General features: G+C 40.0%; 1 protein-coding gene across 1 annotated transcript; it reads left to right on the top strand.

Moving 5' to 3' along the window:
* Positions 1 to 5,894: 5,894 nt before the first annotated feature.
* On the top strand, positions 5,895 to 19,916 carry LOC127420989 (polyunsaturated fatty acid 5-lipoxygenase-like). The gene is made up of 14 exons (XM_051663671.1): positions 5,895 to 6,072; positions 6,227 to 6,425; positions 8,090 to 8,171; positions 8,307 to 8,426; positions 8,735 to 8,841; positions 8,990 to 9,165; positions 10,266 to 10,412; positions 10,542 to 10,745; positions 11,032 to 11,118; positions 15,284 to 15,462; positions 15,617 to 15,729; positions 16,312 to 16,412; positions 16,830 to 17,000; positions 19,131 to 19,916. Exons 1-14 carry the CDS (start codon positions 5,923 to 5,925, stop codon positions 19,308 to 19,310), a joined length of 2,016 nt encoding a protein of 671 aa, XP_051519631.1. The 5' UTR covers positions 5,895 to 5,922; the 3' UTR covers positions 19,311 to 19,916.
* Positions 19,917 to 21,809: the final 1,893 nt, after the last annotated feature.

Below are 21,809 nucleotides of genomic sequence, written 5' to 3'. Positions count from 1 at the left end.
AGTGCTTTCCTTCCTGCAGGAGAGGTTAGAGGGGCGGCTGTCCCCCTCCACCTTAAAGGTGTATGTGGCCACCATAGCGACACACCATGATGCGGTGGATGGTAAGTCCTTGGGGAAGCGTGACCTGATCTTCAGGTTCCTTAGAGGAGCCAGGAGGTTAAATCCTCCTAGGCCGCACCTCATTCCCTCGTGGGACCTCTCTGTAGTCTTGATGGGCCTACAGAGAGCCCCGTTTGAGCCTCTGGAGTCAGTCGAGCTAAAAACCCTCTCACTGAAGATGGCCCTCCTGACTGTGCTCACTTCCATCAAGAGGGTTGGGGAACTGCAAGCATTTTCTGTCGACGATACGTGCCTAGAGTTCGGTCCGGCATGCTCTCACGTAATCCTGAGACCCCAGCCAGGCTATGTGCACTAGGTTCCCACTGCTCCTTTTAGGGATCAAGTGGTGAACTTGCAAGCGCTGCCCCAGGAGGAGGCAGACCCAGCCTTGTCATTTCTGTGTCCGGTACGTGCCTTGCATGTTTACTTGGAACGAACAGGGAGATTTAGATGCTCTGAGCAGCTCTTTGTCTGTTTTGGGGGACAGCAGAAGGGGAAGGCTGTCTCCAAACAGAGGATTTCCCACTGGATCATGGATGCCATCGCTTTGGCATACCAGGCCCAGGGCGTGCTGTGTCCCCTGGGAGTATGAGCTCACTCCACTAGAAGTGTGGCATCCTCCTGGGCCCTGGCGAATGGTGCCTCTCAAACAGACATCTGTAGAGCAGCAGGCTGGGTGACACTAATACCTTTGCGAGATTTTACAATCTCCGTGTTGAGCCAGTTTCGTCCTGTCTGTTAGCGGGTACGAACAGGTAAATATGTGGGCAGCTGGCTGGGTGTACTGCTTGCACTCAGCGCCTTTCCCCTCCCTGAGGGAATAAAGTGCATTTTTTCATCCACGTGAGTTCCCGGGACCGGCGAACCCTGGATGTCTTTCCTCCCCCAGCACCCTGCGGCAGGCGAATTCGGTGGAGGAATTCAATGCCAGGCCCAGTACTCGTGAAGTATGCCCTGTCAGGTCAGCCCCTGTACTTGGGATAGGTGCTCCATATGTGGTGGTTCCCTGTCGGTAATCACATATGAGGTGTTTTCCATGGTACGGTTTCCCTGATGGTAAACCCGTGTCTTCCCTACACCAGTCGCTGCGCTTGTAGAGCTCCTCCCTTCCAGGTAGGACCTACCACGGGACTCATTTCCATGTGTGATACTTCCCAGTTGGTAAGTCCATGTGATGTGTTCTCCACATTTTAACCTCCATTCGGGCAGGATGTGGTTTCCGTGGTGTCCTTTTCTCCATGGGGAAAAGAACACCTTCCCCGGTACAAATTTATCTCAGTCCCAGCTAAGTGAATTTTCATTTTCAAAAAAAGAGAGAAAAGGTCGAAACAGCTGATGCGACCTATTCCCATTGTAAGTACGTCTTTCCCCCCCATTAGGGTATGAGGGACTATGCCACTTATGTGGGGCTTTGGGAAGGTTACGATGGGGCTGTGTGCACTTGTTACTCAGCCTGCCTACATCTGCACCACCGAGCCACGTAACACAGTTCAGCTGGTTGTGGCATTTTCTATAGGGACCCCTAGTGTCACTACATCGACACAACATCGAGTGAGTGACAGATAGGGAACGTCTCGGTCTCGTTCCTTGATGGAGGGAACGAGACGTTGTGTCTCTCCTGCTATAACACTGAACTACCTGCCGAAATGGCCGGGACTCTGTCTCGGCTCCTCAGCACAAACCTGAATGAGTGAATGCAAGCCAGCTCCCTTTATACCCGAATGTCTGGGGGAGTGGCATGCAAATTCCACTCGCCAATTTTCATTGGCCTTTTCTCAAATATCAGAGGTGATTGGGGCTCCCAAGTTTGACCCCTAATGTCACTACATCGACACAACAGAGGTTACAATTGTAACCAAGACGTTTCCTTTAATAAACAAAGAAGACATTCGTTATAAATGTCATTTCATTTGCAGAGAAAAACTTTACAACTACACCTTTCTCTCCACTGCCCCTCCCCGAGAGCCCTCCAGAAATGCCAGATATCCACCCCATTACCCCACAAACAAGTCCAATTTCTCTAGTCTTCTAAATGACCCTTCTTCAAAGGGCACCACCCTCCCCATCTCCGAGCACCACTCCTGAAATGAGGGCGCTCCAGTTGACCTCCATCTACTTAAAACTATCTGTCTGGCAATCTTGACACTGGTTAGGACCCAACTCTTTATATGTCTATTCTCTACATTGATGACCACCCCATCGCCCAAAATACAGATTCTGGGGCAAAATGAAACCCAAGTGCCCAATACATCACACAAAAAACTCTGATCCTTCAACCAAAATTCTTGGATCTTAACACACCACCAAAAGACATGGGTTGTGTCTCCATCCTCTGATTGGCATCGCCAGCAAGTGGGTGTGTCTTTAAGACCAAGCCTATACAATCTAGAGGGGGTCCAATAGAATCGATGTAAAATCTTGAATTGCATAAGGTGCACCCTTGCATCTCTAGATGCAGACTTGATATTTTTTAGAATCCTAGCCCACATTCCCTCCTCCAAGTTTAAATCTTTCTCCCATAGTCTCTTGATAGAAGTTAAAGCTCCATCCCTCAGACTCTGAATTAGCAGGGAGTAATACACTGATGCCTTATGACCTTTTCCAAAATCAGTAATAACCTCTCCCAGAGTATCTGCCGCTTTAGGGGGGTGTGTGTTACTCCCACAAATAGTACAGAGCAGGTGGCAAAAACATGACTCCTGCCCCCAACGCTGTAGGGAACCAACAACTGGCTGATGACTTGAATGTATTCTACTGCAGATTTGAAAGGCCCAATCTCACACCCCACACCCGCTCTGACCTTCACTTCACACAAACACCAACACCTCCTACAACCCCCCTCCCACCTGCTACTCACCCTGCACTTAAGATCTATGAAGAAGAGGTGTTCTGTGTCTTCTGAAAACAAAAGACAAGGAAAGCACAAGGCCCAGATGGCGTTTCACCCGCTTGCAAGCTCTGGCTCCCATTTGACCCAGCGCACGACAGCGCCAACCAGAGTCCAACCCTCTAAACTCAAACAGTCCATGTACGCCTACGAGAGCCTAATTTGGCCAGAATTGATCGGGGCCTGTCTTCCTCAGTGGATCGCCGAGCCGGAACCCTGTGAGCTCGCTCGATTTCCAGCTTATGGCCTGTTTTGTTGAGCAGATTCGAAAGAGCCCGTCCAGGAATTCCACCATATTCTGACCCTCTGCTCCCTGAGGAGCAGTTACGATTCTCCATATCCTCCAGCTTCTCCCAGACGCACTCCAAATTCGCCTTGGTCTCTAGCGGATTAGCAGCTAATTCCATCTCCGATGACTGCAGATCCATTTCTCGACATCCGCCACTCTTGTAACCATCTCATTGAATTTCGTCTCCATGGCTGCGATCGATCAACGTATTGCAGCAAGATCCTCCAAGTCAGCAACGACCTTCGTCAGCATTGCCGATGCGTTCAACAATTGCCGCCGAATTTCTTTCACCTCTCCGGCCAAATCGACTCCCTGGCTCAAGGCCTCCAGAGGGGCATCAGCTTGAGCACATAAGTGTCTTTTAATGTCTCCAGAGCTCGAGGATTTTGAATTCTTTGACATATTGTCTTCCTAGAACAGTTATGGATCAGGGTGTATCGAATCTCACCAGTTTATGACACATAAAGTATCAAAACTAGCAAAGTGCGCAGAGCTCTTCGTTCACACGTCCGAACCTCGCATGGCGACATGTAACTCAGAGGTTCTGTGTTGTTAAAAATGTCTTTTTGTCTGTAGATTACCTTGACATCGGAATGTTTTGACTAATTATGTAATTATTCAATATGTAACTAGAAAAATTATCAGAGAAATCCAGTGGATTGTCCATTTAATCACATCTGTTGTCAAGTTAAGAAACCTCCAAAAATCAGTTACATTGCAGTATTTGTTTTGTATAGACCACCCCAATTGTAATCAGACTTTCTTGATTTTCAATTGCTTTTGTGCTATTTTCACATTACAAATCTCCTCAATATTGAAGCATATTATCAATTACAATACACAAAATCACAAGGTAATTCTCACAGTTTTATTCTAGAAACACCTGAATTACCTTTTTCCTCAAACCTGCCCTATGACCTAAGTAAATTTGAATGAAACCACAGGGGTGGGGGAGTGTCATGCATTCCTTGTTCTTTTTCCTCATTTTTAAAGACAATGGGAGCACTCTACATCCGTGCAAGCAGAATGTGGATCTACAAGGTATCTTTTGCCACAGGCAGTCAGCTCTTTGCTTGCTCAATGAACTACATTTACACAAAATCAAAAGAGTAACTCTTTCACCACATCTAATCTGTTTTATCCTTGAAATACCTTAAAATGAATGAAAAAAATCTTCAAAAGGAATTGCCTTTTACAATGTCCTGTTATGATGCTTTTCATTTGCTTTTCTCCTAATTCATGTTAATACATTTGACCATTATTACATCAATTTGCTCTTGATGGTAAAGCAAAAAAACATTTAAAGATTAGATAAAGAACTGCTTTGGGGGGCCTGGGTAGCTCAGCAAGTAAAGACGCTGACTACCACCCCTGGAGTCGCAAGTTTGAATCCAGGTCGTGCTGAGTGACTCCAGCCATGTCTCCTAAGCAACAAAATTGGCCTGGTTGCTAGGGAGGGTAGAGTTACATAGGGTAACCTCCTCATGGTCACTATAATGTGGTTCTCAATCTCAGTGGGGCATGTGATGAGTTGTGCGTAGATGCTGCAGAGGATAGTGTGAAGCCTCCAAACACGCTATGTCTCCGTAGTAACACGCTCAACAAGCCACGTGATAAGATGCACAGATTGACGGTCTCAGACACAGAGGCAACTGAGATTCATCCTCCACCACCTGGATTGAGGCAAGTCACTACACCACCACAAGGACTTAGAGCGCATTGGGAATTGGGCATTCCAAATTTGGGAGAAAAGGGGAGAAAAAAAAGAACTGCTTTGATCTTATTTGACCAAAACATTTCAGAAAATCTAAATTACTCTTTTGAAAAGAGATACTGTAACTCAATTAGTGCTGTCAGTCGCTTAAAATGTTTAATCACAATTAATCACATAATTTGTTTTGTAGTTAATTGCAATTAATCACAGATTTAAAAAGTGCTTAAAGTGCTTAAATCTGACAATTTATTTACTTCTTTTCTGGTCAAAATTAATTTATTTCAATCTTAGGGAAGAAAGCAAAACATGTAGAAATATAATGCTTTATAAACATTTTCTAATCAAAGCCTTCCACAATAATAAAAAAAAAAAAAAAAACAGACAATGTTTAACCCTATTCTGAAGTGGTTATTTTGAATAAGTATTATCGTAACAAATCAAAACAACCTTCCAATTTTATTTATTTTAACACAAATTTTGTTGCTTTTAGCCCCATTGTACCTTATGCCACAAATATTGTTGAATGGGCTTAACTTGTATTTAACTCAGAATATTCCTTTAAACAGTGTTTTATCTAAAAATAAAATACCTTTCAATTATGTAAAGTAATTGCCTTTCATTATTTTTACAGTAAATTAAAGATTTTGTTATGTTTTGATTTTGTGTCTTGTGTTAGGTCAATTGAAAATATACTTAAACATTTGTGCTACTGATTATTTGTACCATAGCAATACAAAAATCATTTGATGTAAGTATACCCTTTCCTCATTTGATGAGAAAATATTTAATGAAATCACAGTGGTTTTACATTTTCATTTTCATTTGTTCTTTTTCCTCATTCCTAAAGACAATGGGAGCAGGAAATGAATTGGGTATAAATTGTGGTTCCAGGGTCTCTATAGGCTACTACACCTGTGCATCAGTACAAGAAGAATGTGGACCTACGAAGTGTCTGTTACCACAGGCAGCCAGCTCTTTTCTGGATCAATGAACTACATTTACCTGACACTGGTTGGCAAGGATGGATCCAGTGACAGAACTCTGCTGAATAAATCCTTTTTTGATTATTTCGTAAGAGGCACGGTAAGAAATGTTTGATGTTTTTTAGTTCATTTTTTCTCTGTTCAAAGTGCATCATGATTGTGCTGATGCAGGGTGGCTCATTTTTAATTCATCTTCCTTTCCCAATGGATTTTTGCATATAGCGTGTGATTTGTCAAAACAAATGTCTTTCAAGGTGAACACGTTCAACGTCATTGTAAAGGAGAACCTTGGAGACATTGTGCTGGTGAAACTTGAGAAGGAGAGATACTGCATCAATGACCAGTGGTATTGTAAACATATCACAGTGATGACACCATCTGGAAACTGCTTTCAGTTTCCCTGTTATCGCTGGTTAGTAGATCAAAAGGAAGTGGTTCTCAGGGAAGGCACAGGTAGGTGTCGACAGTCGACTCGATGTGTCAAGTTGTTTATTATTTTCTAGTTAAGCAATAGCCTAAGTAACGAGAGGCGTACACTGAGTGCTTGCAACCCCTTCAGCCATGACTTTTCACAATAGCACGGTTTCAAATGCCTTATTGCTTTTAAAAAACGGTTACCAAACAATAAATATTAAGGACAAAAATGTTTCTTAAAATGTTATTTATTCCACCCCTGGAGTCACGAGTTCGAATACAGCGTGTGCTGAGTGACTCCAGCCAGGTCTCTTAAGCAACCAAATCGGCCAGGTTGCTAGGGAGGGTAGAGTCACATGGGGTAACCTCCTCGTGGTCGTGATTAGTGGTTCTTGCTCTCAATGGGGCATGTGGTAAATTGTGCGTGGATCGCGGAGGGTAGCATGAGCCTCCACATGCGGAGTCTCTGCGGTGTCATGCACGACGAGCCATGTGAAAACATGCGCGGATTGACTGTCTCAGAAGCAGAGGACTAATGAGACTTGTCCTCCGCCACCCGGGTTGAGGTGAATCACCGCACCACCACGAGGACCTGCTAAGTAGTGGGAATTGGGCATTCCAAACTGGGAGAAAAGGGGATAAAAAAAAAAAATAACACATTTTTTATTTTTATTTTAAGTAAAATGCAATGCCATCCTAACACTAGAAGAAATAGTCTTGACAGTTAAAATATTGCTATTTGTAACACACCTCATCTGATAGAGCTCAAATCAAGACAGAGACGAGGAACTGCGTTCTTATTTGTAATAGCACAATAAATAGTAGGCCTATGCCCTCTACTCATCGGCAACTCGAATAGGCATCCACACACACAAACATCTGCTTCTCCCTGCATGAAAAAACTTTCTTAGCTGGGAGAGAGGAGTGATCACACAATTTAAAGGTGCACTCTGTAACTTTTGTCTTTCTGTCATCTCGCACTTACACTGACACCTAGCGGCTTTGATGCAGCATCATTTAAAATCAATAGTTTTCAGTTTCAGATGCCATTGTAGAAATGTAGTATTCACAGTCAGGCATGATTACTTTAATCAATGAGTGAAACTGTCAAATAACAGGACGTTTACTGATTAAGCGAGTAGTATTCGGCTGGTCATGTGATTCTAACATGGCAGCCCCCATGTGCGGACCCTCTCCATGTAGAATAAAACAGCTTTTATAAGGTTACTGATATGACTGGAGTCTTCATTTTAATGTGAGTGCTCATGATTTTATACATGTATTGTAAAATTACAATTCATGTCTTTAGGAGTTAAACTTTTTAATGAGGAAAAAAATACTGAGTGCATCTCAGAGGAGAATGACCCACTTCGATCTAAAATCACCAGCAGGGGTCACACATACTTCACTAAATAATTAATAATTCACACATTTTGCTGAAAGACACAATAAACTGAACAATTTTGACAGTGTATTGTGTGTGTGTGTATGTTACATATACAACAAAAATAATGATTATTTATTGCTTCTGCGCAGTGATAGGCCTACATATAGTAGCTCAAAGAAGAGGTCATAGCTGATTTGTCCAGAAAAAAAGCACAGTTATTGACCAATTGGCTTCCAGGACCAGAATATAAATTTTATAACTGTGAATAAAGCATGCCGTAATACTGTGAGTATATGTGTTGTGTGTGTTCATTTAGCTCGATTGCCTCAGGATGATGAAAATGAATTGACAAAAGAGCACCGGCGTGCTGAACTGGAATGGCGACAAAAAATATTCAGGTTTGATGTGACCGCATGGTTTACAGTTTAATGAGTCAGCACACAAATACCAACATTATAAAACAACTTTGTTCATGATGGAATTTTATTCTTGGTAAATTTGTAATTGAAAAATAATTTTTTTTGTTTTCTTAGATGGTGTAAGTGGTGCCCTGGCTACCCCATGAGTATAGATGACAGCTACAAAAATCTTCCACAAGATGTGAAGTTTGAAACAGATAAAACTTTTGACTTTGGTCTGAAAGTCATCAGAGCGTAAGTTTAAGTGAATGTGTGTCAGGTCCACGATTTAACATTGAATGTATTAATTCAGAGGTGGAAAAATGGAGAAACAAGTCACAGAAACAAGTTGATTACGATTATTTTCTACCACTTGTAGCAAGTGGGTGGAAAGGTGGGAACAATTCTAGGGGCCAGCAGGTGGGGGGGGGGGCACAAAAATGTCTAAATTGTATTTTTGAAAAAAGTAAGGGACCCGGACTAATATACAGTCAGGAGGCCCAGAATTCCATTTTACAGCATTGCCAGACACTCTCTGATTGTAAATATTCTGGCTGTTTCAGGAAATTGAATGCATATATTAACCAAATGGTGGAAAAGTTCCAAAGCCCTTGGGAAGGAATTGCAGATTTAAAAAAGATTAATGTGATTATCAAGAACGCTGTGCCAGGTTTGTGCCATTATTACTTCCTTAGTCAGAATTCTTGTTTCTTTGCTCATAAAAAAACATACTTATGTAAAATCAGCAATGTGGAAGTACAGATCAGTATAATACAACTCATGGGCAGTTGACTTTATTATTCACTTTGTCTGAACAGAGTATCTGATGGACAACTGGAATGAGGACTTCCTGTTTGGATATCAGTTCTTAAATGGCTGCAATCCTGTCATGATCAAGAAATGTGAGAAACTTCCAGCAGAAAAGTTTCCAGTCACAGAGGAGATGGTGAAGGGCTTCCTAAAGAGAGGTCTCACTCTACATGAGGAATTAGAGGTTCTGAAACAAGATCCATTACTGTAAAACACTTTAATCAGTTTATCAGTATCAAATCCAAGACATACGTTTTGCATACCCTTCTGAAAAGACCAGCATGAATGTCCATGCTGGTCCAGACTGGTTATTAATGCTTTAGTGCTGGTCTAGCTGGTGGACCAGCATACTGTAGCCATGCGAAACAGAAGCTTGTTGATTATTTCTAAAGAAGATCTGTGATCAAGGAAGTCTCACTGTTTAAGGTAGTTAGAGGAATAGTTCACCCAAAAATGAAAATCCAGTCATCACTTACTCACCCTGATGTCATTCCAATCCTGAATGACTTTCTTATTGTTTCTGTGTAACACAAAATGAAATAACTCAATGAATGTTTGTTGGCTGAATTCAACACAATGGCAGTATACAGTCACTCACTTTAGCGCTTAGTGATGAAGCACCTAAAGTGTCATAAAGGTAGTCCATGCACCATATTCCAAGTCTTCTGAAGACAAACGATCACTTTTTATTATGAACAGACTGTAATTTAAGTACTTATTCACTCTCAAATTAAATCAAAACAGCAAACAGCACAGTGCTGAAATTCAGTATGTCGGCTACGCCAATAACACCAAACCTCACTGGTTCTTGCGTGCAGTGTTGGATAAATTGCTCAAAAATGTAATCCACTACAAATTACTAATTATTTTTCCAAAATTTTTATCAAATAACTGATTTTACTGATTACTTCACTGAAAAGTAATCACATTACTACTTGATTTTCAGTTACTTTCTAAAAAACTTTTTACAGAAAAGTGTTTGTTTTTTCACTCAACGAATTCAAAACAATGTCTACATATTCTCCTTGTTCATTGTCTCATGCTAGTCATATACTGTATTTTCTAAATATGTGTAACCCAAGTAGTGTACTTAAATTAATTCACTTAATTGTCATGTCTCGCTACTTTTGTACTAAAAGTTATATGAAAAGTAAATTGCCGACCTAAGGTTCTGAAACACTAAAATGATAAAAGTGCAGTAAATTCTTACTGAACTCAACACAGTAATTCTTTCACATAGTTACTCCATGGTTACAGTATTAAATAAATAGCTCTGTATTACAGGCAGGAAATATTTACATCGCAGACTATGAAATACTGGACGGAGTGCCAGCCAATACCACAGACCCAAACACCCCGCAGTATTTGGCTGCACCCATCTGCCTCCTGTACAAGAACACACAGAATCAAATTGTGCCGATTGCCATTCAGGTATCTGTAATATATAGAACCAGTAGCTAGTTGAACAGATAAAATGATACAAATAAAAATGCTTGTACACATTTTTTTTTTTTTTTTTACAAATGATCCTGTTTGTGTTTACTATGATATCTGAAACAGCTCTGTCAAAAACCAGGAGAGGGAAACCCAATTTTTCTCCCGAGTGATAATCAATACGATTGGATGCTTGCCAAGATGTGGGTCAGATCCTGCAACTTTAATGTTCATCAGGGGCTCACACACCTTCTCAAGACACATCTGATTGCTGAGGTTTTTACCATAGCCATGTACAGACACCTCCCTGCAGTCCATCCTGTATACAAGGTAGGCCTACTTTCACAAATCTTTCACATTTTGCAACCAAACATTTTAATTCTGTCAAATTAAAAATCATTTACTCACCCTCATGTAATGCCAAACCTGTATGACTTTCTCTCTTCTGTCGAACATAAAAGGAGATGTTAGGCAGAATGTTATAGGGACTAGCAGCCTCATATTTAACAAAAGACCTATTTATTTGGCATTGTGTTTCTTAGAACCCAAGTTTCCTGTTTTAGGATAAATGCTTTAAAAATGCAGATTTTTTTATTGCATCATTCACTCCTCACAGTTACTGATCCCTCACATTCGATACACCATTGCCATCAACACAGAAGCCCGTGAAAATCTCATCTCTGCAGGAGGGGTCTTTGACAAGGTACTTTTACCCCAGTTTAATGTGGCCACACTTAAAACAGCATCTAGTCAGGAGCAAGTGTATTCATATTTAGTTTTACACTAGGTGTAAATAGCACCTGCCACACAGTGCTTTTTGCTCTCCAATAGTCTGGTGGCCAGACAGAAATGAAAGACAAACTGCACCCTCACGTGTCGCTTGATGGCGTAGTGCAGGGCTCTTCAACTACTTTTCTTGCTGGGGCCAGATTATCCATAAGAAATCTTGGAAGGGGCCAAGAAATGTTCTGTATTTACTTTCATTACAAGTAACATGTTAAAATAAAAAATATTGTGCATTTATTTATATTAAAATATTTTTTTAAAGTTTGGCCATATAATTTCTTCTTAAGATCTGACTGAAGAACAAACATGACTTATACTCGTAACTAACAAATTAGTTTTGATTAACTTTACTTTGAAATACAAAAAACAATGATCATTTCAACAGTTTAGAATTATGAAAACTGAGGAGGAACATTTAAACCTGCTAAAGCCCTCTCACAATATCAACCAACATATAAAATCAATGGCCATATAGAACTGTCATTTTTACATAAGAATACACTTAAAGGTGCACTCAGTAACTTTTGTCTTTGTGTCATCTCGCACTTACACTGACACCTAGCGGCTTGGATGCAGCATCATTTAAAATCAATAGTTTTCAGTTTCAGATGCCATTGTAGAAATGTACTATTCACAGTCAGCCATGATTACTTTAATCAATGAGTGAAAATGTCAAATAACAGGACGGTTACTGAGATTTAAGTGAGTAGTATTCAGCTGGTCATGTGATTCTAACATGGCAGCCCCCATGTGCGGACTCTCTCCATGTAGAATAAAACAGCTTTTATAAGGTTACTGATATGACTGGAGTCTTCATTTTAATGTGAGTGCTCATGATTTTATATATATATTGCAAAATTACAATTCATGTCTTTAGGAGTTAAACTTTTTTAATTAAGAAAACATTACTGAGTGCACCTGTAATTTTCTTTGTGGAAAAAAGAGAAAATGTCTATTCCTCCCTTTTCTCTGTTATACAGTATCAACCCATTCATTGAGGGAAAATTTTGTCCTGCAAATATTGTGGATTTGCACACAATAGCCAGTGCAGGAGTCAGATATTTGTGCAGATAATCACTGGAAAAAGAACAAACTGAGTTGAAGCTGTTTGTAACTGAGAGGGCTGAATCACAATATATAGAACCATATATAATCAGGATATTTGCAGGTTCAGTTTCATGTTATAAATTTGTTTAAAGCACTACAGACCCTGAACAGACGAGACATGCCCATTTAACACTTCATGAATAGTAAATAAAAGTAACTTTTTGAGCGCATTTTCTTTTAAAGTTCGGTATTCATCATCGAGTTCTCTTTTGTTGCCATCTTGTTGTTAACATCTGCAGATTTGAAAGCACTCTACACAACTAAGCAATTTACATAAATACATTTGATTGAATAAAGTGCAACCAAATGCTTACCTAAGCGGTGCCATCCATGTTTAGCAAAGCAGTGTAAGTTAACTATGGCCAGAAAAGCTTTAACGTGTGCTCCAGTCCAGACAAATGATGACGGCTGAACACTGTTTCACGTGACATTGAGCGTTGTTAAACTCACTGCTGATGCTCACGCCTATGAACACTGAGTTTTGCACAGAGAGCACTCTGGTATTTCAGACTGCAAAGCAATTTTAACAAAGATTTGTCGAAGAGCCAGATAAAGATGATTGGCGGGCTGCCAGTTGATTAGCCCTGGCATACTCTGTAACTGTAAAGACTGTGTGGAAGGTTTTTGTTCATGCAGACAAATCGGGTTCGATCCCCCTTTTGTCCCACTTTTTCCCATCCTGTTTCTTCTCTTAATATTTCCTTCAATACTACTTCTAAAAATCAATAGAAATTATTATAAAGGTTGATTTCCTCGCACTAATTTGGTCACGGTAAAGGTGGAGGAGTTGTAAAAAAGGTTTGATCCAGGTAAAATTAACGATAGCTTTATTATAGTAATATTGTAGTTAGCACGTTTTTGGTGGAAGTCATAGTTTAATTGCAATTAACCATGGTGTTACTACAGTAATAATAATAGTAACCATGTTTAATTTTGTGGTTGACCTTCCTGCAAAATACCATGGTGATACTGTGGTTACTATAGTAAAATCATGGCAAATTTTTGTAAGGTAAGGTTAGGGTTAGATTTAGGGGTAGGGGTTGGTGTAGGGTGTCTTTGGGACTCTAAATAGACCTTATTCATAGCAGCGCCATGTTTGATTTTTGATGGGAATGAGGCTATGAGCGAGAGATGTACAGTCTCTGCAAAGGGCTGCACTGCAGTTTAAAGTGTTTTTGGATCATTTCGCGGACAAAACATTCAGAAGACATCTTTTTAAGAACATTCAGTAGACAGAAAACTTCAGACAACATGAGTTGTTGAAAATCAGATGCAATTTAAGAGCTTTTTACAGCTTTATACCATGCATGCCATTGAAGAGAATGTAAGTCTATCCCTCACAGCCTCGTTGTCATTCCCATTAAAAATCAAAGATGGCGCTACTGTGAATAGTGTCGTTAAACACAATAAACACATTGCAGTGATGCCCCTATCCTGTATGTTAGTATTTAATTAGGAGTGCAAATAGTATCTCCCATGATTGGCACCGGGGTGCAAATAGCATCTAACATTATTTGCTAATTTTATTAAGTGCAAAAAAGATGCTTTTTGTTGCTTTTTACACTTAGTGCAAATAGCCTCTGCCTTAGTTATATTCTTCTGTCTTGTTATCTCTAGTAATGCCACATTACCTTGAGGTTTGAGGATGCAGTTTTTACAATCTTCATCAATTACAGACTTTTGGCCTGCGACATTGTCATTTACAGTTACACAATGCTTTAGATTCTGATTTATAGACCTAGTTTTATTGGTATTTACATTAGAGATGGGAAAAATATTGATTTTCCGATGCATCGCGATCTTCATTTGACCAATCTCGATATCGATTCTTAAATCCCAAGATTGATCTTTTACTCTATGCGCAACCATCCACTTCAATGAGAGCAAATCACTCACATTTGCAACCAAATTTCGTGCTATGCGACTAAAATGTATATATTTGGCAGCTGGCTGGAAAGTGTTTACATTTCACTCACCAGTAATTGTTTAGTATAATGGTGTAGTATTCAGCTGCGAGATCCTTTCACTGCATGTTGAGAGTAAAAGTTGTCCCTTGTGTGTCCAAAAACAAGATCCACGTGACCCGTTTGTAAATGAATAATATCACTTTTAATACTCTTTCTGTTCTTTACAGTCAGTTGTTAATTGAAACAAAAAATATATATATTTTTTATTCTAATCAGGCATAGCACAGATGAGATAAAGCCATTTGAGTAATCTCTCATTGACATGTGCTAATTTAAAGATGCTGTTTACAGAAATGTCCAGTAAAGTTTCCTTAAAGAGAGGTAAAAGTACCGTTTTTTTAGTGTTCAACAAATCAATGTAAATACCTGTAAATTGTAAACATTATGCAATTAAACAATGAACTTGAAACAAAATCTAATATATGCAATATAATATCATAATTATTGATTAAATACATTGATTTGTTCATTTTTAAAAGCTAAAATGTGACTTAAATTATGAAAACCTAATAAAATATAATTAGTAAAATTATATTTTCGGAATGTACCTAGTTAGAAGGTCCCCTGTATAATTAACAGCATTAGCTGGGAGACGATGTCTTTCATATGTAAGCAAAAGGAACATTATTACTAAAATATACCCATCTGAATCGAAATCTAATGTCAATAATGTGCTATAATTAAAATAATGAACAGCATCTAAAATTATGTTTTATGTAGCACTTTTTTAAAGAACACATTCAATAATGTACTTTTCAAGTTATAAAGATGAATTAATACATGGAGAGGAGAACTTCAGGAAACAGTCAGAAACTAATATTTCCATTGCACCGATTCAAGATATCTCTATTGTCTGATTATAAACAATTAAATACACTGATGATCATACAAAATTGTGGGTCATGTCCATATGAATTCAGTTGGTCTTTCGTGTGCTCGTAACTCAAATTTGTGATATTTCCGACAGCAAGGCTGCAGACGATTCACTAAAGTTCTTATTTTCCAAAGGGTAATAGCATAAGTGGGTCTACACTTGGGGATGTGGTCAAAAAGGTCATGAAGACTTTCACCTACAAGTCTCTGTGTTTTCCTGAGGCCATAAAAGATCGAGGAATGGATAGCAAGACAGATGTGCCCAACTACTACTATAGAGACGATGGCATGATGGTCTGGGAAGCAGTGAAAAGGTTGGTTGTAAAATATATAACATTTTACAACAGTTCAAATGTTAAGGAGGGATGGGATGATTAACAGAATAAAAATTAGGCTAGATTTGTAACAAAGTAGAAATGTGGCACCTTGGAATTTGGTGATTTGTCATTTGATTTGCTCTTTCTGTAGGTTTGTTTCTGATGTGGTGAAGATCTACTACAAGAGTGATAAGACAGTTCAGAGTGATGAGGAGATTCAGAACTTTGTTAAGGATGTTTGCTTTGGCATGAATTATCATTGTGGTGAGTACAAAATCATCTAGGTAGTTAATGCATAATGTGTGCATGGACATTTTTTTAAGATTGTAGGTTTATGAAGAACGTATATGAATGTTTAAACAGAAAGTGAATATCTTAGGTCCTGTAACTGGTCACCATTTCTTTTCTTTTTTCTTTTTTTTTTTTTTTATCACATTTTTTATATCCTTACCTTCACTAGATCATTTTAAATGGCCCTGTGGTGTAACAAATAATTTTTAAAAGTACAATTATTCAATGAATCTATCAGTATGATGTCATTAGCAGCATGCACAATAATTAATAAAAGAAAGATAGTGCTGTTTAAAATAGTTTTAGACAAGGGTGTGGTTTGAACGTTTGGGGGGTTGAAGCGTGAAGCAATTACATGTTTCAATCGATCATGGTATATTATTGGGGGGGAGGAATCTACTCCCCCTGGTTTTAGATGAAGCATAGCATGTCACACAGGATTGTCAGGAAATGTCAACTTCCCAAACATACATTTGCATATTCTAGGTGTCTATGTGTATACTAACTCCCCTTTACATCTGTAAACGAACAAATAATTGATGTCATTGTCCACAGATTTTCCGAAATCCCTCAAAACTAAGAAGGATTTAACTGAGTACCTGACTGTTGTGATCTTCACAGTCTCAGCACAACATGCTGCAGTCAACTTTGGACAGGTAGGATTTCATAAACTTTAAGGGATATTTCATCAATAAATGAAAATTCTGTCCAAATTTACTTACCCTAGTGTTATTCCAAACTTGTATAACTTTTTTCTTTCCTCAAACACAAAAGGAGATCTTGGGCAGCATGCTAGTCTATCTCTTCAACAATTAAAATAATTAACCAAATATCTGAATAATATCTATTGGCTAATGTGTGTGTGTGTGTGCGTGTGTGTGTGTGTGCGTGTGTGTGTGTGTGCGTGTGTGTGTGTGTGCGTGTGTGTGCGTGTGTGTGCGTGTGTGTGTGTGTGTGCGTGTGTGTGCGTGTGTGTGCGTGTGTGTGCGTGTGCGTGTGTGTGCGTGTGTGCGTGTGTGTGTGTGTGTGTGTGTGTGTGTGTGTGTGTGTGTGTGTGTAAACTTGCAATCCAGTACGACTGGTATGGATGGGTCCCCAACGGCCCCTCCACCATGCGGAAACCCCCACCCACAAAGAAGGACCAAGTCGACATGAAGTATATCATGGAGAGTCTGCCTGACCGTGATCGTGCCTGCAAGGTTCTAGGAACAGCTTGGGCCCTGAGTCAGTTCCAGGAGAATGAGGTTTGTCGACTGATTCATCACTACAGATCTGAATATACTGTATATGCACAATTTTAGAGAGTCTAGTTCCCACTTGTTAGCACAAATGCGCTAACACAATGAGCTGTAGCAGGGCCTCTTTTTGGTATAAGCCATATACGTGGCTGCTTAGGACCCCTCAGCCACCAGGGACCTCTGGCGATTCGTACTCAGGGGGGTGTGTAGAGTCCCGGCCACATTCACTATCTCTCCCCTGTCATTTCCTGACCCCTCTCTACTCTGTTTATCAATATAAATGTAAAAAAGCCCAAAAGAAGTCTAACTTTACCCTGTGACCCAGGGGTCCGCTGCAGAATTATATCTGAGGGTATACACAGAAATCTGACCACATAAAGAAGTGTACCCTTATTGTCTAGAGAGGTCCATTGGTAATGGCATGACTAATTTTTTGTCCGAATCTATTAATTTATCTAATTTATTCAAAATAAAAAGATGTGAAAAATATTTCTCATTTATTTTACATTAAAAATGCAATTCACACAAACAATGACTTGAATACACACTTAAATTATGATATTGTTTATTTTTTGGGGGGCATTAGGTAAAAAATGTCAGGGTGATACATCTTTCCTGAGATCATAATGAAGAAAAAGGTCTAATTGAAAGAATGAAATTCTTGATAAAAAAAAAAAAAAATTAAATACAGTAAAAAACTTATGAAGTAGTCTGGCTGTTTAAGTAGATGTCGTCCTGGTTACTTGCGTAACCTCCGTTCCCTGATGGAGGGAACGAGATGTTGTGTCGATGTAGTGACACTAAGGGTCACTCTTGGGAGCCCGAAACACCTCTGGTCTATACCGAGAGGTGCCTCAGTCAGGGCGTACCAGAGCAGGCAGTGGGAGGATTCTTGGGAAGCAAACAGGTCTACCTGTGCATGCCCGAATCGACTCCAAATCAGCTGGACCACCTGAGGCTGGAGTCTCCACTCTCCCCTGAGGGTAACCTGCCTTGACAGCGCGTCCGCTGCAGTGTTGAGGTCGCCTTGTCGGCCTCTCCCATCTCGACCAGGTTGAGCCAAAGGTGGCGCACCTGGATCACCGAGGTGGACATCGACCGCCCGAGAGACCGCGCCGTGACCTTCGTCACCCGGAGAGCAAGGTTGGTCTCCGAGCACAGCTCCTGCATCAATCCTGGGGCGGAACTACCCTTGTGCAGTTCCTTTAGCGCCTTGGCTTGGTGGACTTGCAGGAGAGCCATGGCATTCAGGGCAGAGGCGGCTTGTCCAGCGGCACCATAGGCTTTGGCCGTCAGGGACGATATAAACCTACAGGCCTTGGATGGGAGCTTTGGGTGCCTGCGCCAGGTGGTGGCACTCTGCGGGCATAGGTGCACCGCGAGCGCTTTATCCACCGTGAGGATCGCCGAATAGCCCTTGGCCACCCCACCATCGAGGGTAGTGAGGGCGGGGGAGCTGAAAGATCGGGACCGGGCAGTAAAAGGTGCCTCCCATAACCTTGTCAGCTCCTCGTGCACTTCCGGGAAGAAAGGAACTGGGGCAGGGCGTGGCTGTGAGCCGTCAGATCCAGCAGAGGTGAATGAACAGCCTTGGGAATTCAGCTCAGTGAGCATCGACCGTTCGGCTCCAAAGAGAAAATCTGAATGAGTGGCTGCATACCAGCTCCTTTTATACCCGTATTTTCATTGGCCTTTTATCAAAGACCAGAGGTGTTTTGGGCTCCCAAGAGTGACCCCTAGTGTCACTACATCGACACAACGTCAAGTGAGTGACAGATAGGGAACTACACTTACATGCATTTAAGATGCAAGAAATATTACTTTTTACTTGTAAACTGATGTTTCAAAACCAGTTGAAACCAACATACATATATTACATTTATAATAAATTGGCACGTGTATTTTAAAATAGAGCTTTTAAAGATTTTCCCTTGGACACCCTTATTTGTCACTGGACCATAATTTATATATATATATATATATATATATATATATATATATATATATATATACTGCTTGCTTGTTGATTTGTTGCAATGCCGACGTACAAGCACTGCAATCATAAAGTCATTTAATTGGCATTTAAACTTGTAAAAAGACAGTAAAATATTGTTCTTTTTCCCCTGTTTTCCCCAGCTGTTTTTAGGGACATATCCAGACAAGTACTTCACTGAGCAATCAGTCCTAAATGCCATGAACACGTTCCGCAAGGAGCTAGCAAAAGTGACCAACACCATCAAGGAACGAAATGAGAAGTTACCTTTGCCCTATTGGTATCTGTCCCCAGACAAAATCCCCAACAGTATTGCAATCTGAGAAAACATCTGTGAAATAATTTCCCAACCACTTACTGAAGTGTCAGCAAGTGTGAACTTGACATATAAAGAAATTATTCACTTAAAAAGGTCTTACTTTTATGGAAGAATAGTGACCATGTATGATGTTGTTTCTGCATTTTTTTCTCCAGATAATTTTTCTCTAATATTTCCTCATGATAGGATAAAGTTGCTTGTACAACATTTATTTTTGTTCATGATCCTTGCCTCATTATCATCTTATACATGTTGCTGTCTTTACTGTGTTACAGTGTAGGGTGATGAGCCATATACATAATATATACTATAATATTCTCTGTTCAACTCAAACTATTATTCTTATTTATTCTGAACTGTCATATTTTAAAATGCTGTAAATCACTTGTCTGTTAACAATCACATTTGTTTTAAGTGAGAATGCAGGAGAATGGCAGGGCTTTAGTGTTTGTCCTTACCAAATTGAACAATATGAAAATGTTTTAGTACTTGTCCAGTTTTTATTATGAAACTGGCTAGCCTAATTAATCACTTATTCAATGGAGTTCAGTTTCTTTAGCTTTGAAATCCACAATCACAAATTAAATACATCCTTTCTGTGCACATGCAACCAAGCCTACTGTGTTTTTGTATATTCACTGAGACAAAGGTTTACGATTGACGCACAGTTTATTGAATATGCATTCACAAGGATAAGGTTAACAAAAAGTGTGCGAGTTAGCTAAAACATGAATGATATGCTAATAATTATCAATCACTTTAATGAATAACACAGGTGAGATAGAGCTTGGTTTGAAAGTGAGCTTCAGAGATTTGATCCAATATTATGTAATGAGCCTCCTCAACTATAGTCTAAAGATAGCAGCATAGTGCGGAGAGCTGTGCTATCGGGGGTGAGTATAGAATTTTTAGATAAATAATTATATTTATTTGTATATTTTAGAGCAAACTGTAAAGAGGGCTAAAAGATGATGTAGCTTAAAATGTGAAAGTTTTGCATAATAACAAAACCATTTGAAACCAGCAACTGCCAGAACACAGAGCTGGTATTAAAGGAATATTTCAGGTTCAATACAAGTTAAGCTCAATCGACAGCATTTGTGGCATAGTGCTGATTACCATAAAAAAATAATTTTGACTCGTCCCTCCTTTTCTTTACAAAAAAAAAAAGAAAAAATCGAGGTTACAGAGAAGCACTCACAATGGAAGTGAATGGGGCAATTTTTGGAGGGTTTAAAGGCAGAAATGTGAAGCTTATAATTTTATAAAAGCATTTACATTATTTCTTATGCTAAAACTAATGTGTTAAGTTGTTTAAATCATCATGTTTACAGTCATTTTAGGTTCCCTATCTGTCACTCACTCGACGTTGTGTCGATGTAGTGACACTAGGGGTCACACTTGGGAGCCTGAGACACCTCTGGTCTTTGATAAAAAGCCAATGAAAGGTCCTGACGTGACGCCATGCAAGGAGCGGACGTGTGAGCGACGAGCTCTGCACACTTTGCTGAATTTTCAATTATTCTAATGTTATAATCTGGTGAAATTTGATACACCCAGTTACACATTTGTCCTTTGTTGCAAAACCTGGCAAAGAAGTCAAAATCCTCGGGCTCTGGAGACATTAAAAGACACTTACGTGTTCAGGATGAAAGCCCCAACAGGCCTGCAGACCGGGGACTCGATTTGGATGGCGTGGCGGGAGAAGGAATCCAGCATCAGTTGTCCAACATGTCGGTGATGTTGACGAAGATTCTTGCTGACTTGGAGGATCTTGCTGTAATACGTCGATCGATTACGACGATTGAAACAAAATTATCTGAGTTAGGTACAAGAGTGACTGATGTTGAAAAACGAATCAATTTTCTGGAATCTTCGGAGAGGGAATTAACCGCTAATCCGCCCGCAACCAAAGTTGATTTGGAACATCTCCTTGAAAAGCTTGAAGATCTTGAGAATAGAAGCCGCAGGAATAACATTCGAATTGTTGTAATTCCTGTGCATGAGGATGGTAGAGATATGGTGAAATTCCTAGACGAGTTTTTCCCGAGTCTGCTCGACATAACAGGCCACAAGCTGGAAATCGAGCGAGCTCACAGAGTGCCGGCTCATGGATCTGCTGAGGGAGACAGGCCCAGATCGATTCTGGCCAGATTTCTGAGATCATCCGATAAAGATCTTGTGTTGCGCCAGGCGAGGAGCTTTCTTGGAAGAACCATAATATTTTCTTGTTCCCGGACTCTGTGAGTTCGACAAGAGAGAAACACGATCGGTTCAAGGAATGTAAGAAACTCTTACATCAGAAAAAGATCTCGTTTGCTCTGATGTATCCTGTCAAACTGAGAATAGAAACGAAGGTCGGTCGCAAAGTATTCGCATGTCCAAATCTGGCAATGTATTTTATAGAATCAATGTCTGAGTAAACCATTGGATGTTTCTCATGTGAGTGGGCCTGACTCGCTGTACTTACTCTTGAGGAAGCTGGGCGACATTTTAGGTTTTT

Source organism: Myxocyprinus asiaticus, chromosome 3, assembly GCF_019703515.2.
Source record: "Myxocyprinus asiaticus isolate MX2 ecotype Aquarium Trade chromosome 3, UBuf_Myxa_2, whole genome shotgun sequence".
In the NCBI taxonomy this organism is placed as follows: domain Eukaryota; kingdom Metazoa; phylum Chordata; class Actinopteri; order Cypriniformes; family Catostomidae; genus Myxocyprinus; species Myxocyprinus asiaticus.
The sequence above is the reverse complement of the archived record's forward strand: the minus strand, read 5'-3'. Positions and strand labels throughout refer to the sequence as shown.